The 15,318-nt window shown below is 50.6% G+C and overlaps 1 protein-coding gene across 1 annotated transcript; it reads left to right on the top strand.

The window, feature by feature from the left end:
- Nucleotides 1-647: 647 nt before the first annotated feature.
- Nucleotides 648-14,030, top strand: LOC128066929 (cholesterol side-chain cleavage enzyme, mitochondrial). The gene is made up of 9 exons (XM_052660055.1): nt 648-916; nt 4,232-4,387; nt 6,089-6,288; nt 7,306-7,509; nt 8,381-8,538; nt 12,335-12,501; nt 12,791-12,869; nt 13,331-13,528; nt 13,899-14,030. The coding sequence occupies exons 1-9, from the start codon at nt 648-650 to the stop codon at nt 14,028-14,030; spliced, it is 1,563 nt and encodes a 520-aa protein (XP_052516015.1).
- The last annotated feature ends 1,288 nt before the right edge of the window (nt 14,031-15,318 follow it).

Below are 15,318 nucleotides of genomic sequence, written 5' to 3' on the forward strand. Positions count from 1 at the left end.
CTGCTAATCCCAAACAACAGACACCTCAAGTGAATGATTTTAGTGTTTTTCTATATATGATGTTGTTCAGTCACTAAGTCCTGTCTGACTCTTTTGAGACCCCATAGACTGAAGCCCACCAAGCTCCGCTGTCCATGGGATTTTCTAGGCAAGAATACTAGAGTGGGTTGCCACTTCCTTCTCCCTGGGATCTTCCTAACCCAAGGACTGAACCCTCGTCTCCTGCATTGCAGGTGGATTTTTTACTGACAGCCACCAGAGAAGTTATATGTGCAAGAATCTGGGGTCATGGAAATTTTCCCTTAGATAAACATCTTACCTAGGGACGAGTACAATGCAAATGCTTTCTGTTTTTCTTCATCCTGAAGTCTCCTCAGGGTGCACTGAGGGAGGGAGTTCCCTCAGGTAGGTGACCACTGTGGCTGATGCTTGATGTTTGTAGAACTGGAATGATGGGCTACATTCTTTCCTTTACAGTACCGAGTCTGGGAGGAGCTGTGTGGGCTGGAGTCAGCTGGAGGAAGCTGACCGCCCTGTCAGCTTCTCACTTAGCCTTGAGCTGGTGATTATAAGCTGGGTCCCAGGGCCCCAGGGCCAGAGTCACATGCTGCAGTACGGGCAGGGACAGCGGCAGCTGTAGGGGCAGCATGCTGGCCAGGGGGCTTCCCCTCCGCTCAGCCCTGGTCAAAGCCTGCCCACCCCTCCTGAACACGGGCAGGGAGGGCTGGGGCCACCACAGGGTGGGCACTGGAGAGGGAGCTGGCATCTCCACGAGGACCCCTCGCCCCTACAGTGAGATCCCCTCCCCTGGTGACAATGGCTGGATTAACCTGTACCATTTCTGGAGGAAGAAGAGCTCACAGCGAATCCACTTTCGCCACATCGAGAACTTCCAGAAGTATGGCCCCATTTACAGGTAAGCCTGGCAGAGGATGGGGGCTGGCGGGATAGGGAAGCCGGTGGTGGCCCCCTCCCTGAAAGGTCTGCCTTCCCCTTCCAGGCTCTGGTTCACCTCTGACTTTATTTCTTCCTGCCTGGGGTGGCAGGAGTAGAGTTAATGCTTCCCAGACAGTGGGTTCACTTTCCAGCCCTGAGGCCTCAACAGTCCCCGGGCTCTACACCTTTAGAAACTTTGGGGAGGTGGGGAGGCCAAGAGAATAAGCCCCGGTACCTCCATTATCTGCAGGACACTTTGCAAGGTGTGGTTGTCATCCCCATTTTCAGAGGAGAAGGAAGTTCAGAGAGGTTAGGACTCTAGCCCTGACCACTCAGCTAGAAGCCCGTCCTGCTAGGGTGCTGGTCTTGTCACCCCTGGGCCTGTGGGGCTCTGAGTGGCTGATTGGTCCCTTCCATTAGGCCTGGCTGCCGTCCCTCTTCCCCAAACATCTGCCTTGCATCCAGCCAGGAGGGAGGGCCTTTGGTCTTTTGGCCTCGCTGTACCCCACCTTCTTGCCCTGGGGTGGGGGTGAGGTCTGGGGGCTGCCCTTGGGAGGGAGGCCTCACTTGTTCTGGTTTAGCAGTTTCTAAGGTAGGTGGGCTTCAAGAGACATTTGGGTTCCTTTCTGAGAGCATAGGTGAGGGGGATTAGAGGTGGCAAAGGTGATGGTTGAGGGCAGGGAGGGGATATGAGGAAGGATAACGCTTTACTTTTACTTTATTTACTTATTTATTTTTTGGTGGGGGGGATGCACTGTGTGGCCTGTGGGATCTTAGTTCTCTTCAGGGATGGAGCCTGTGTCCCCTGCAGTGGGAGTGCTGAGCCGTAACCACTGGACTGACAGGGAATTCCCCCTTTTACAGTTATAAGCGCTTTTTTAGAACTGGTTGGAGACAGGGCACCCCCTTAGCCCCAGGCTGAATGTTAGGTTTGGAAGAAGTTTGCTCCTTAGTCTCTCTTCTTTGTCTGTCTCTTTCTCTCCCTTCTAAGCCTCTCTCCCCAGTCTTACTCCATGGATTTTTTCATTATTCCCTACTTCCTCCCCTCCTCCTCCTTCCTGTTCCTAGCCCCTTGTAGGAACTCTTTATTTTATAAAGCCCTTATTTTCCGAGTCACTTTCATTTGAGCCTTGCAACCTGTCCTTAAATTTGGCATTATTCCCAATTCACAGATGGGAAAACTGAGACCCAGAGAGAAGGGTCTTGCCAAGGTCACACAGTTCATCAGGGCAAAGCCAGGGCTGGAACCCTGATTGTTTAGCTTCCAGTTCAGGGTGTCAGGCTTTCCAGGGGGCACTAGTGGTAAAGAATCCACCTGCCAATGCCAGAGATGCAAGAGATGTGGGTTTGATCCCTGGGTCAGGAAAATCCCCTGGAGGAGGACATGGCAACCCACTCCAGTATTCTTGCCTGGAAATCCCATGGACAGAGAAGCCTGGCGGGCTAGAGTCCATGGGGTCGAAAAGAGTTGGACATGAGTGAGCACACATATTATTATATTATTCAGGGTGTCAGTATTTTAACTAGAGCCTGGAAATAAAAACTTCTAAATGAACATGAGGAATTTACAAGTTTCATGGACTTTCCCTTAATACAAGTCTATTCCTGTTCTTTATTCAATAGTTTAGAAAAATTGATATCAAATACAATCTCAGTTTTGATAATATTTATGTACCATTCAGAATGTGAATGTATTTATATGCTATTTTGTGTTGTCCTATAACAATGTACCAAGGACTTCTTTTCTCTTTTCTCTCTTCAATATAATTTTAAAAGGCAGCATATTAGCCCATAGTATGGATAAGGCATATTTTTTTCAGCTAGCTTTTTAAAGTGGATATTTAGACCACTCTTTTTTTTTTTTTTTTAACTATTAGACATCCTTATCCATTTTTTTTCTCTATGAACATTTTCATCCATCAGGCATCACTGATGTCAGATAGCTGCCTTGGGCTAGATTCCCAGAGGTAGAATTGATAATAACAATAGCATTTCAAGGACTCTGCTTAGCTGTTTTTAATGGAGTCAGTGGTTTGAGGATGTGTGGCAGCTGGAAAAACACTGAGGGGATTTTCTGGGAGGACATGGTCGGCCAAGGAGACTTGGGGAAGATAGGCCTGGGCTCTGTGGGTTAGTGGCTAAAGCCATGCTCTCTCCCACTCCCCAGCCTCGCCTTCTCCCCTTCCCCTCTCTCTCCATTCTCAAGGGAGAGGAAGGAAGAGAGGGGAAGGAGGGTAGAGAGAGGGAGAGAATAAGAATTTGGCTTATACTTGTATGCTTTTATATTTTACCTTGAAGTGTATCTTGAATTAACTTTCTTATGCAAAAGGCAGATACAAGTGAGAAGCAGAATTTTCTGTTGTTTCATGACAGTTGTACATTAATACTATGCAAAGTGTCTTCAGGTATATTTATACCTGGGGCTTGATGATTTAGCTCTGTTTTATTTTAATAGTGACAGAGTACTTTGTTGGGCGTCTAATTCCTGGGGGAGGGTGACCAGTCCCAAAACATCAATCCTAGAGCTTAGAAGGGACTGCCTGGCCTGGTGTGTGACCTGCTAGCAAGCTACGTGGAGTCACTCTAGCCCAGGGTTACTCCCAGCTGCCATGGAAGTGCCATGTTTCTGAGCTCTGCATAGGTGAGAGGGTGGAGGGTGCTGAGAGTGTAGACACACAGGAAGAATGAACACTGGACGGCCTGATGATCCAGGGGAGGCCCTGGGTAGGGGTGGCCTTGGTCCTGAGGATGTCTAGGAGTCACTGTGATGATAAGATGAGCACGAAGCTGTTACTTAGAGTATGTCTTCCCAGGTGGCACAGTAGTAAAGCATCCGCCTGCCAATGCAGGAGACACGAGGAACAAGGGTTCAGTCCCTGGGCAGGAAGACCCCTTGGAGGAGGGCTTGGCAACCCACTCCAGTATTCTTCCCTGGAGAATTCCATGAACAGAGGAGCCTGGTGGGTTACAGTCCATAAGGTCACAAAAAATCAGACTGAGCACAGACACACGCAACAGCAGTCACACTCATAGATTTCATATCATCCTGTTCCTCAGCAATCCTGTCGGGCAGGTACTGTATTTATCCCCACTGAAGAAACTGAGACTCGGAGGAGGAGCCTCAGGTCGTACAGCGAGGAAACTAGGGGCCAGGATCCACTCCCAGGCCCGTCCGCGCTGTGCTGTCAGCCGCAGGGTGGTTACAGAGGAGCTGAGTCCTGTGCCCTGATTGCTCAGGGTCTGCGGGACTCTCCGCAGATCCTGACTTCACAGCGCCCCTCTTCTGCCCTTCTAGGGAGAAGCTCGGCAATTTGGAGTCAGTTTATATCATTCACCCTGAAGACGTGGCCCATCTCTTTAAGTTCGAGGGATCCTACCCACAGAGATATGACATCCCGCCCTGGCTGGCCTATCACCAGTATTATCAGAAACCCATCGGAGTCCTGTTTAAGTGAGTCCTGGGCCCTCTCCCAGGGGCTGGAGGGAGATGCTTGGTGGCTGGGGCAAGGGCAAAGGCTGGGGGTGAGATGCTGGGGCCGTGCTTGTCCTGCCCTTTCTGTTAACAGCTGGGCCTCTAGACAAGTCCCTGTCATCTTCCTGCCTCCATCAAACAGATGATGGGGAGGATGAACTGCCCTGCCAATCTTCAGGAACATGGTCAGGAAGAAGATCTTACTGAGTAATTAAAGACCTTGAAAAGTTCTCATTCACTGGTTCATCCAGTAAGACCCATTTTATTGAGTGCCTCATATGTGCCAGTCCTGGTGCCGGACTCTGAGTGACAAGTAGGGCAGGGCCCTGCCCCTAGGAGAGTCCCTTATAGTCTAAAGGAGCAGTAAGAAGCATGAACAAATCAGTGTATCTAAATGCAGTAGATACCATTTTCCACCAAATTGCTCATCAAAAAAAGAAAATGTGACCATAACAAATGTTGATGAGGATATGGAGCAACTAGAGTGCTCCTAGCTTGCTAGTGGGACTGAAAACCGATGTCACCACTTTGGAAAATGGTTGGACATTACTTCCTGCTGTTGAATGTTTATAATGCAGCCATTATAAACCCATACTTAAAATGCAGTCATTCTGCTCTCAGGAATATACTCCAAAGAATACCCCCACCCCACCCACCGAGACAGATATGTACTAAGATGTTTGCAATGCAGTTGTTCATAATAGCAAAAACCGGGAAGTCACCTAAATGCCTAACAGGAGCATGAAACGAGTGACGGTGGCAGGCCCCAGTCAACAAGAACAGACTCAGTGTCTCACAACAATACAGATGATACTTAGAGATATAAATTGAGTGAAAAAAGCAAGTCATGACAGCTTTTATAAGAAATTGAAAACAAGCATGCATTTTTTTAAAAGCACGTTTTGGAAATATATGTTGATCAGATAAAACTATTTACAAAAGCAAAGAAGAGATTCAGGTTGGGAGGCAGGGAGGCAGGATGTGGGGGGACCGGGTTGGCATCTGAAAGTTATCATCAAGCTTCTAGTATTCATGTTGGATTGTGAGTTTATAATAACATTCTTGTAAACATAAAAAGCCCCCAAATAACAAAGAGGGCTTTGCACGGATCTATTTTCAAGAAAGGGCTGTAAGCTGTGAATAGGAATGGGTATTAACCCAATTCTGGGCACCTGAGATTCCCCACCAATGAAAGTAATGAGACGTGCTGGGGGTACAGAGGTTGGTCAGTTGTGCAGGGGCCAGAAAAGGTGATGTAGAGGGAGCCTTGAATGGTAGGAGGTGAGATTGACCAGGAGGAAGCAGAAGTGGTGGGGAGGGCAGATCTGTAGCAGAGGCCAAGACTAGAGGGCTTGACAGTTACTTAAAGGCTCTAAGAATAGGATTTCCATCTTGTTTAAAGCAGCAGCAGCAGCAGAGGCAGTCGAGCACGGTTGGGGGTTTGATCTTCAGCTTTTTTTTTTTTTTTTTTTCTGTCACACAAGCCTCCCTATTCCCTCCCCTCTGTCCTGCCTAGGCCAGGCAGAAGCTGGGAGGAGGGTAGGGCAGGGAGGGCTGTGGATGTGAGCGCTGGACTTCGAGCTGTGGCTCAGCCTCCTGGGAAAGCCTAGTCAGCCCCCTCTGTGTTTGCTAGGCCTGGGGTTTGTGACCATGAGGGCCCGAGGGCCCATGTTTTTCCAGGAAGTCAGGAGCCTGGAAGAAAGACCGGGTGGTCCTGAACACGGAGGTGATGGCTCCAGAGGCAATAAAGAACTTCATCCCACTGCTGAATCCAGTGTCTCAGGACTTCGTCAGCCTCCTGCACAAGCGCATCAAGCAGCAGGGCTCCGGAAAGTTTGTAGGGGACATCAAGGAAGACCTGTTTCACTTTGCTTTTGAGTGTAAGGAACTGGAATCTACCTGGCCACAGTCCTGGGGATGGGAGAACCTAGCATCTCACCTTGAGACCCAGCATAGACTCTGAAGAAGTGTCAGGATTGGTTTCTGGGAGGAGCCGCTGAACACATTCTCTGTCATCAGCTACCCGGGGGAGAGCTGCACACTCTCATCTGATTCATGATATGGGGGCAAGAATTTCTAAAATGTGGGTCCCTGTCACCAGTTTCCTCCAAAAGCCAGGGTTTGACTTGGCCTTTCATTCAGCAAATCTCTCTCTTGGGACAGAGCTTCCCTTCGAAGTCTGGGAGGAGAGGGGAGGGTTGGGTGGGTAATTGAAACAGGGTATTGGAGGATGTGTAGGAATTTTCCAGATGGAATAAAGAGGTTGGACAGTGCAGGCAGAAGGAACAGCACATGCAAAGGCCCTGTGGCTTGATGGGGGTCATGTGGTCACTGCAGGAGACTTGGAGTGCCCAGGGTTTGGCATAAAATTCCTGACCCAAGAGGCAGGAAACCCTTGAGGGTTGTTGTGACTTCTTATGACCAGCCAGAGTAGGCCCTGGATGGCCAGTTACTGGGGACTAATGTCCCCCCAGGCACCCATCTGACCTGTTCCAGGAAGTATTTAGCCACTCTGGTCAGTTGTAGATGAGAAGTCTCTCTTCCCAGGAGGAAAGCTGAGAGGCTGCTGGGGGGCGCTGGTGGAAGGGGGACAGAGCAGTTTCCGCCCAGCCTGAGCCTTTTCTCAGCCGTGCTGGAGGCTCTGCCTCCCACTTGAGGGATCCTTTTTTAGGGTCTGTCCTATGACCCTCTGAAGGGCCTGATTGACTGCCACAAAGGCAGCTTTCCTTATTCCTACAATCTCAGCCCTTTGGGACTCAGCTCTCAGTTTCTTTACTGAAGGAGGCTAAGGTTGGATGCAAGGGCTTCCATGTGTTGGGGAGGGGCGGGGGGCGATAGTTTCCTGGGAGCTGAGGCTGTCAGATGGTCAGGTTGGATGAGACTCTTCAACTTTGCAGCCATCACCAATGTCATGTTTGGGGAGCGCCTGGGGATGCTGGAGGACACAGTGAACACCGAGGCCCAGAAGTTCATTGATGCCGTCTACAAGATGTTCCATACCAGTGTCCCTCTGCTCAACCTCCCTCCAGAACTGTACCGTCTGTTCAGAACCAAGACTTGGAGGGACCATGTAGCCGCATGGGACACAATTTTCAATAAAGGTGAGGGCTGTACCCTGGGCAGTCATAGGTGGGAGCCAGGAGAGTCCTGTCTGCCTCTGGAGATGGGAAATCCAGGCCTGGGTTGGAAGGTTGAGGGTTGGGGGAGTGGGGAGAAAGACACAGAGGGAGAGAGAAAGTCAGTTGGGAGCCTCAGACCTTGGCCTGCCGCTTTGTCCCAAGTTACGACTTGCCGCATAGAAAACCCACGGATGGCCATCAGGAAGGACCAGGAACCCCTGAATGTGGTAGGCAGAAAGCTGGCTCCTGGGGATGATCAGATTTTTCTGAAGAAAGAGGATTAAAGAGGTCTATTGTATTCTTCCAAGGAGCCTGGGATTCCCAACATGGGTTAAAGATCAGCATTTCAGACACAGCTGTGCTTAGTGACAGAGCAGGGCTTTGGTGACAGGGTGGAGAAGGCTGACTGGGATGTGGTGATGATGCCAGGTCTGGAGTTAAATCCTGCCTCTGCCCGGACACCCTTGTGACTTTGTGCAAGTTATTATCTTAGATGGACTTCTGTTTCCTTATCTGTAAAATGGGCATGATAGCATTTACCCTAAATAATTAATAATTAAAAAAAAACAAACAGGTATGAGGAACTTTATAGAGCGTGCTCCTCAAAGAAACAGCAGCTAAGAAAGTGCAGGGCTCCAGAATCCTCAAGCCCTTGTGCTCCTTCTTGCCCCTCTGCGAGAGCCTTGCTGCTTTTTCCTTTTCTTCTTTTGGCCACCTGGAAACATGTGGGATCTTATTTCCCTGCCCAGGGATTGAGTCTGTGCTCCCCTGCAGGAGAAGCATGGATTTTTAACCCCTGCACAGCCAGGGAAATTCCTGGCCTCTCTCTGTTTTCTTTCTTTCTGCCCCACAGCTGAAAAATACACTGAGATCTTCTACCAGGATCTGAGACAGAAAACAGAATTTAGGAATTACCCAGGCATCCTCTACTGCCTCCTGAAAAGTGAGAAGATGCTCTTGGAGGATGTCAAGGCCAATATTACGGAGATGCTGGCCGGGGGTGTGGACACGGTGAGGACCCAGTGAGGTGGCCGTAGGGGTACATCCGGTCCCTTCCTGCGCCCCTTCCCCACAGCCTTCCTCATTGTCTGAAACCCCTGTCCATGAAGGCTCCATCTCCCCCTCCTGACCCCACTTCCTAGATGCTAATCTTCTGGGAGAGGGAGCTCAAGTCAGTCATCCACTGAGCGTGCCTTGAGGCTGATCCACCATTTTTCCTTTGCTAATGAAGAGGGCGTGACTAGGTTCAGGTGGGTGACACAGCTCACTTGGTATCAGGAAGGCAGGCAGGTCTCTGAGCAGCTGGGAGCCAACCAACCAGTGGAATTTGCCCTGGGCTTGCCCTCCAAATCTTTTTGTTGCCTTCCATGCCCCCTCTTCCAGACCTCAGTCCCCCTTGATGCCCCCAGTGTCTGAAGGCATCATGCACGGTGTCTTCCAGAGGTCCACAGGTAGAATAATATCCAAGAAACTTCTTTTTTAGTATTTATTTTACTGTATTAATTTAGCTGTGTCAGGACTTGGTTGTGGCACGTGGGATCTTTAGTTGTGGCACGTGGGATCTTTAATTGTGGCCTGTAGGGTCTGGTTCCCTGACCAGGGATTGAACCCGGACCGTCTGCACTGGGAACGTGGAGTCTTAACCATTAGACCTTCAGGGAAGTCCCAGAAGCTTCTGTTCTTGAATGTCAAAATTTCTCTGTCCTGTGTGCCTTCCCTTTTCCTAAACCTTAAACTTCCTCAAGCGAATGTGATGGTGAGGGTTAATTCATTAGCGTTTCTTGATTGCTAGTTATGATTCAGGCCCCAAGACTATAAAGATGAATACAGCAGACCTCAGATATCCTAAATGGCTCAGACAGGAAGCATGTATAAGTTTGTGAGAGGTACCATGATAAAGTAGTACAGACTGGGTGACTTAAACCACAAAAGTGTAGTGTCTCATAATTCTGGATCAAGGTATCAGCAAGGTTGCGTTCTTCTGAAGCCCCTCTGCCTGGCTTGTTGATGGCTGTCTTCTACCTACATCTTCATATGATTTCCCCTATTTCCTTCCTTTTCTTTTCAAAAAAATATTTATTTATTTGGTTGAGCTGGGTCTTAGTGGCAGCATGCAGGATCTTTAGTTGCAGCATTTGAACTCTGATTCCTTGCTTTCAATGTAGGGGGCCTGGATTCGATCCTTGGTTGGGAAACAAGATCCCACATACCTCAACTAAGAGTTCCTGTGCCGCAACTAACATTTCCTTTTCTTCTTACATGGACACCAATCCTATTCGATTAGGGACCCCCCATATGACCTCATTTTACCTTGTTTAGTAGCTAAGTTGTGTCCGCCTCTTTTGCAACCCCATGGACTGCAGCCTGCCAGGCTCCTCTGTCCATGGGATTTCCCAGGCAAGAATACTGGAGTGGGTTGCCATTTCCTCCTCCAGGGGATCTTCCTGACTCAGGGATCGAACCGTGTCTCCTGCATTGGCAGGCGGATTCTATACTGCTGAGCTACCAGGGAAGCTCTTGTTTTACCTTAGTTACCTTATTAAAGGCCCTCTCTTCAAATACAGTCACACTGTGAGGTGCTGGGGGTTATGACTTCAACATATGAATTTGGGAGGGACACAATTCAGCCCAGGACAAGGAGGCAGCATGGGCCCAGACGACCACCTCTTCACCTTATAGGGCTGGATGACGAGGTACTGGGTGCTGACAATGCTAAGAAGAGGGGAGAGACCATCGTGGCCTTGCAGGACAGGGAGAGCACTCCACAGAGCAGTCAACGTCTCTTCCCTCTTGTGCCAGGAGGAGAGAGAGGAGATAGCATTTCAGGACTGGGGAGAAGCCGGTGACAAAGCCCCTGGGTGAATAACTTCATTTCCTAGGTATTCTATTTACATTGTGCTCTAACCTCTAATGCAGGAGTTTCCATTCCTGGGCTGCAGATGGAGACTTTGAGCATATTTTAAACATAGTTCATTGTCAGTCATGTAAAAGGGATTCCCCGCTAAAAGCTCACCTGCACCAGAGCAGCTGTTATTCTTGGGTAACATTTATAAAGCAAGCACTATACAGCAAGCAGGAGCCTAAGCTTTTCACATTAACTCTTTTAACTCGTTTAGCATTCACAAACAACACTTTGCAGTATGTTACTGCTCCCCTCTGTTGAGATGAGGAAACTGGGGCACAGAGAGGTTAAGGAACTTCATTAAGGTCACACAACCAGTAATTCAGGTGAAGGTGAAAAGTGAAAGTGAAAGTCACTCAGTCATGTCTGACTCTATTCCACCCCATGGACTATAGCTCACCAGGCTCCTCTGTGCATGGAATTCTCCAGGCAATAATACTGGAGTGGGTAGCCGTTCCCCTCTCCAGGGATCAAACCCAGGTCTCGTGCATTGCAGGCAGATTCTTTTACCATCTGAGCCACCAGGGAAGCCCTAACTTAGTTGAATACAGCCAGTAGTCTCTCTCCTCATTCTCCAAAAGCCATGTCGGTCTCCTCTTTTCTCAGTGTTGTCAGTACCTGATGCCTTGTGATTCAGCCCTGTTGCTTATTACACAAGTATCTCTTGAGTACCCACGCTGTGTCAGGGCTTGGAAGGAGTGAGACAATTACATGCATTTGATCTGAGCCTTAAGGGAGGGGTACACACCTGCTTCCAAGGCTGGGGAAGGGAACTGTAGGAAAAGGGAATGGCATGAGGAAGATTTCTGGGCTTCAGGAGCTGCGTGTAGCTCAAGGTGGCTGGAGCATGCTGGAGAGAGGTGGCAGTGGGCTGGGAGCAACCGGCAGCTGTTGGAGGGGGTCCATGGGTCTGGTCACAGCCTCTGGACTTGATCTGGGGACTCCAGGGATCCAGGCAAGGATTTCAAGCTGGGAAGTGACTGGATGGCATTTTTTTTTTTTTTCACGATTGCTTCCACTGAGAGGAAGAGGAAGCATGTCCAAACCTCTTGGACCAAAATATGATCCTTGGCAAGTTAATATGCCAACACTGTGTGTCTAGCCCTAGGACATATTCCAGTTCCATCACTGAAGAATCTGTACTATGGGGCCTGAGGAGGATCACTCATACCTCCAGTGAAAGTTAACACTCACTACATTAGCTCTGAGATTAGCTGGTCAGTCTCAGTATAGACCACATGCTAATTGCAACTCTGACATAAAAGAGGTCTGGTTGTTCTGGTTTCAGCATTTTTGAGCATCATTTTATGCTATACTACTATAGGCAGATGCTACATTAGAGGGAAGTTCTGCTGGAGAGAGGGCTGCTCATTTAACAGGCATTTCAAGAGGAACGGCAGTCATCAGGAGTACAACCATTACAGAAGTAGGATTTGGCCTCTTAAGGCCTCTGGAGTCCTTTGGAAGAAGGCATTAATTAGGGGATGACCCTCTACTGGCTGGGAAGATGAGAGGGCTCTGGTGATGTGAGTAGGGAGGGCAGGGATAAGTGCTGCCCCAAACATTCCTGCTTGGACCACAAGAAAAACTTCTTGGACATTTGCCTTAAAAAAAAAATTTAAAAAAGTATTTATTTGGCTGCACCAGGTCTTTGTTGCAGCATGCAGGATCTAGTTCCCTGACTAGGGGTTGAAGCTGGGCCACCCCTGCATTGAGAATGCAGAGTCTTAGCCACCAGATCACCAGGGAAGTCCTGACATTTGCCTTCTGAATTGTGGTTTGCTTTATGTGGATAGTGGTTTCTAGGTCCCCAGACAAGGGTGAGGGGAAGTGTTTGGCAATGAACTAGATGCCGCATGAGTAACCAGCCCTTTGGGTTTTCTGCACCCCCACACTCTCCACCAGACATCCATGACGTTGCAGTGGCACTTGTACGAGATGGCACGTAGCCTGAATGTGCAGGAGATGCTGCGGGAGGAGGTTCTGAATGCCCGACGCCAGGCAGAGGGCGACATAAGCAAGATGCTGCAAATGGTGCCACTTCTCAAAGCTAGCATCAAGGAGACGCTGAGGCAAGTCCACTCCCACCTATGCCTGCCCTGCCCCACCCTACTCCCTCAAATCCCTGGGCAGGGATAGGGTGCTGCCTGAGCACAGGGTTACAAGGATGGGCTGGTGGAGAAAATGGGTAGCAGAAAGTGAGGAGTCTGGGGAAGACAGCTGGGAATGGGGAGGAGGGGTCCTGCCTCCAGAACACCACCCCCTGCCGGGGTGCTGCAGCTGGAGCTGAGCTGCCATGCTGGGGGCCGGGCCTTTGTCCAGGCCTTGGGGCACCAGCTTCTGAATGCTTTCCACTGGCAGACTCCACCCTATCTCCGTGACCCTGCAGAGATACCCTGAAAGTGACTTGGTTCTTCAAGATTACCTGATTCCTGCCAAGGTAGGTGTGGCAAGAAGGCTGCAGGCTCTGTCAATCAGACAGGGGAGGCCAGAGGCAGACTGCAATTGCATAAGATAGTGGCAAGGAGGGCTTCTGTCCTGCCTTTCTTCCTGGGGCTGGCTGGTGGGGTCCTTGGCAGCAGTGGTCCAAGTGTGAATGAAGGGCAGAAGGGATGGTCACAGTGGACGGTGGTTTTGGGATGTTGCTGGACTTCTAGGTTAGGAGGGAGATTCCACGGGCTGCCTGGGTTTCTGAGGGTCCTCTGGGACTGAGGAAAGGGGCACGACAATCCCTTGGCCCATCCCCAGCCTAGTGTCTTTGGTGGTGCCCGTTGGATGGGCGAGGCTCAGGGAGAGGTGGGGCCTTATTCAAGATCACATAGTGGGTAATATGCTGTGCTGGTATTGTTCTGGGTGTGAGGAGGTAAGGCCTACTCAGACCTCAGCTCACCTTGTCCTCAGACACTGGTGCAAGTGGCCATCTATGCCATGGGCCGAGACCCTGCCTTCTTCTCCAATCCGGACAAGTTTGACCCAACCAGGTGGCTGGGTAAAGACAAGGACCTCATCCACTTCCGGAACCTGGGCTTCGGCTGGGGAGTGCGGCAGTGCGTGGGCCGGCGGATCGCCGAGCTGGAGATGACCCTCTTCCTCATCCACGTGAGTCTGACCTGGGGACATCTGTCTCCCAGGACTTGGTCTCCCCTCCCCCACAGCCTCCTGCGGTCTCCTTTGGGGGCAAATCCACTCACCATCCACGGGGGCTCCCTGGCCATAAGTTCCCACAGAACTTATGATGGGAGGAGGGTGGGGTGGAAAAGGTTTCGTAGAAACCAAAGTGAAAGCCTGAACCAGGGGGACAGAGTGCTAGTGGTATTTTCAGGCTCTGCACAGGGTTGAGTAGGAGCTGGAGGCAGACCCACTTGGAGCATCTCACATCACACGCAACTGCTCCCAGGTGAATGAGCCTGGGCTGGGGGAGACAGACCTGCCCCGCCTCTCCCCTAAGCCCACTACCCCTCTTTCTCAGATTCTGGAGAACTTCAAGGTTGAAATGCAGCAGATCGGTGATGTGAACACCATCTTCAACCTCATCCTGACTCCGGACAAGCCCATCTTCCTTGTGTTCCGGCCCTTCAACCAGGACCCGCCCCAGGCGTGACCGGAGAGGGCGGGCACTCCCCTTTCCACCAATCCAGCTAGCCAGGGTGTGGGAGGACGGCCCGAGGGGGTGGGGCCATGGAGGTACCCGCACCTCCATTGCTCACTCAGTCCACACCCCTTGCACCTTTCTGGCCAGCTGTGACCAGATGGAGCTGGCACTCAGGGGTCAGCTGCTTCCGCTCAGCTGAGGCACCCCTGTCTCACCCTACCTCTTCCCCCTCTTCACCCACCCTATGAAGGCAATAAACGGGTGAACGCTGCAAAGTGCTTTCGTTTTCCTTCTGACCCCCTAAGGCAGTCATCACTCCTGGAGAGATGCTCTCTGACCCAGGTCAGCAGATAGATCTGAGCATGAATGGAGAACTGCTGCCCTTGAAGCCTTTTCTGCCGGGACCCACCCACCTATATCAGCTCCCTGTTGTCCTGCTGCTTATGAGGCAGAGCAGATGGAGGGCTATTGCCATTGCACCCCTGGAGCAGCTGGCATAGGGATAAAGAACTTGGCAGAGTTCTGCTGAGAGAACAGAGCAGCCTGAGAGGTGTGGGCCAATCCTGGCTCCTGGGGCAGGCCCGCTTATCACGGATGAGGCGCCTACAGTGCTCTGCTTGGCTGAGCCTTGGGTGGGAATTGCCTGTGGGGCTATGAGGACTTCCTGCCAAGGGCCAATGAGAGTCTCGAGCGTGATATCTGGGGATAATGTGGTGAAGAGGATGTGGGTGAGGGGCTGGTGTGAGGTGACTGACTCTGGGAAGAAGAGGCAGCATGCTTCCTCTACCCCACCTGACTACCCTTCTCTGGGCTTCCCCAGGCCTTAACTTCCAGCACCAGTGGGATGGGCCCACAGGTCCAAGCTCTGGGCATTAGGCAGGGAGACTGGGGCAGAGCCTCTGGTGCATTATTTGGACTGCCCGAAAATGGTCTCATTTTTAACCCCCTTGGCCCCCTCTGAGTTCTGTGACTCCTGACTTGACCAGGTACCTGCTCCTCCCTGGCCCTTGGCTACCCAAGTCCAAGTCAGGCAGACATAAGGGGCTAGTGCTGCTCAGGATAGCAGCACAGATGGCTTGGCCTCTTCTACCAGGATCTGCAGGTTCTGAATTCACTCTTGGAGCCCTTCTGCTTTTCCTCATCACAATCCTCTTCCTTGTTGTCTTTCTCTCTCCTTCCTGCTTCCTTTCCTTTCTCCAGGCTTGAGTCATTTTTTGCTTGGAAATGATAGAGCTGGAGGGCCTTACAGTCACAGATGTTAGCCCAGACAGGTTGTTTGGGTCACACAAGGTCACAC

This window comes from Budorcas taxicolor, chromosome 21 (assembly GCF_023091745.1).
Source record: "Budorcas taxicolor isolate Tak-1 chromosome 21, Takin1.1, whole genome shotgun sequence".
NCBI classification, from domain to species: Eukaryota; Metazoa; Chordata; class Mammalia; order Artiodactyla; family Bovidae; genus Budorcas; species Budorcas taxicolor.

Excerpts from the sequence above, each read along its gene's own strand:
- LOC128066929 (XM_052660055.1), top strand. The coding sequence starts at position 648 with ATGCTGGCCAGGGGGCTTCCCCTCCGCTCAGCCCTGGTCAAAGCCTGC. Across the intron at positions 917-4,231 it reads AAGTATGGCCCCATTTACAG|GGAGAAGCTCGGCAATTTGG; the intron begins GTAAGCCTGGCA and ends CTGCCCTTCTAG. Across the intron at positions 12,870-13,330 it reads ATTACCTGATTCCTGCCAAG|ACACTGGTGCAAGTGGCCAT; the intron begins GTAGGTGTGGCA and ends CCTTGTCCTCAG.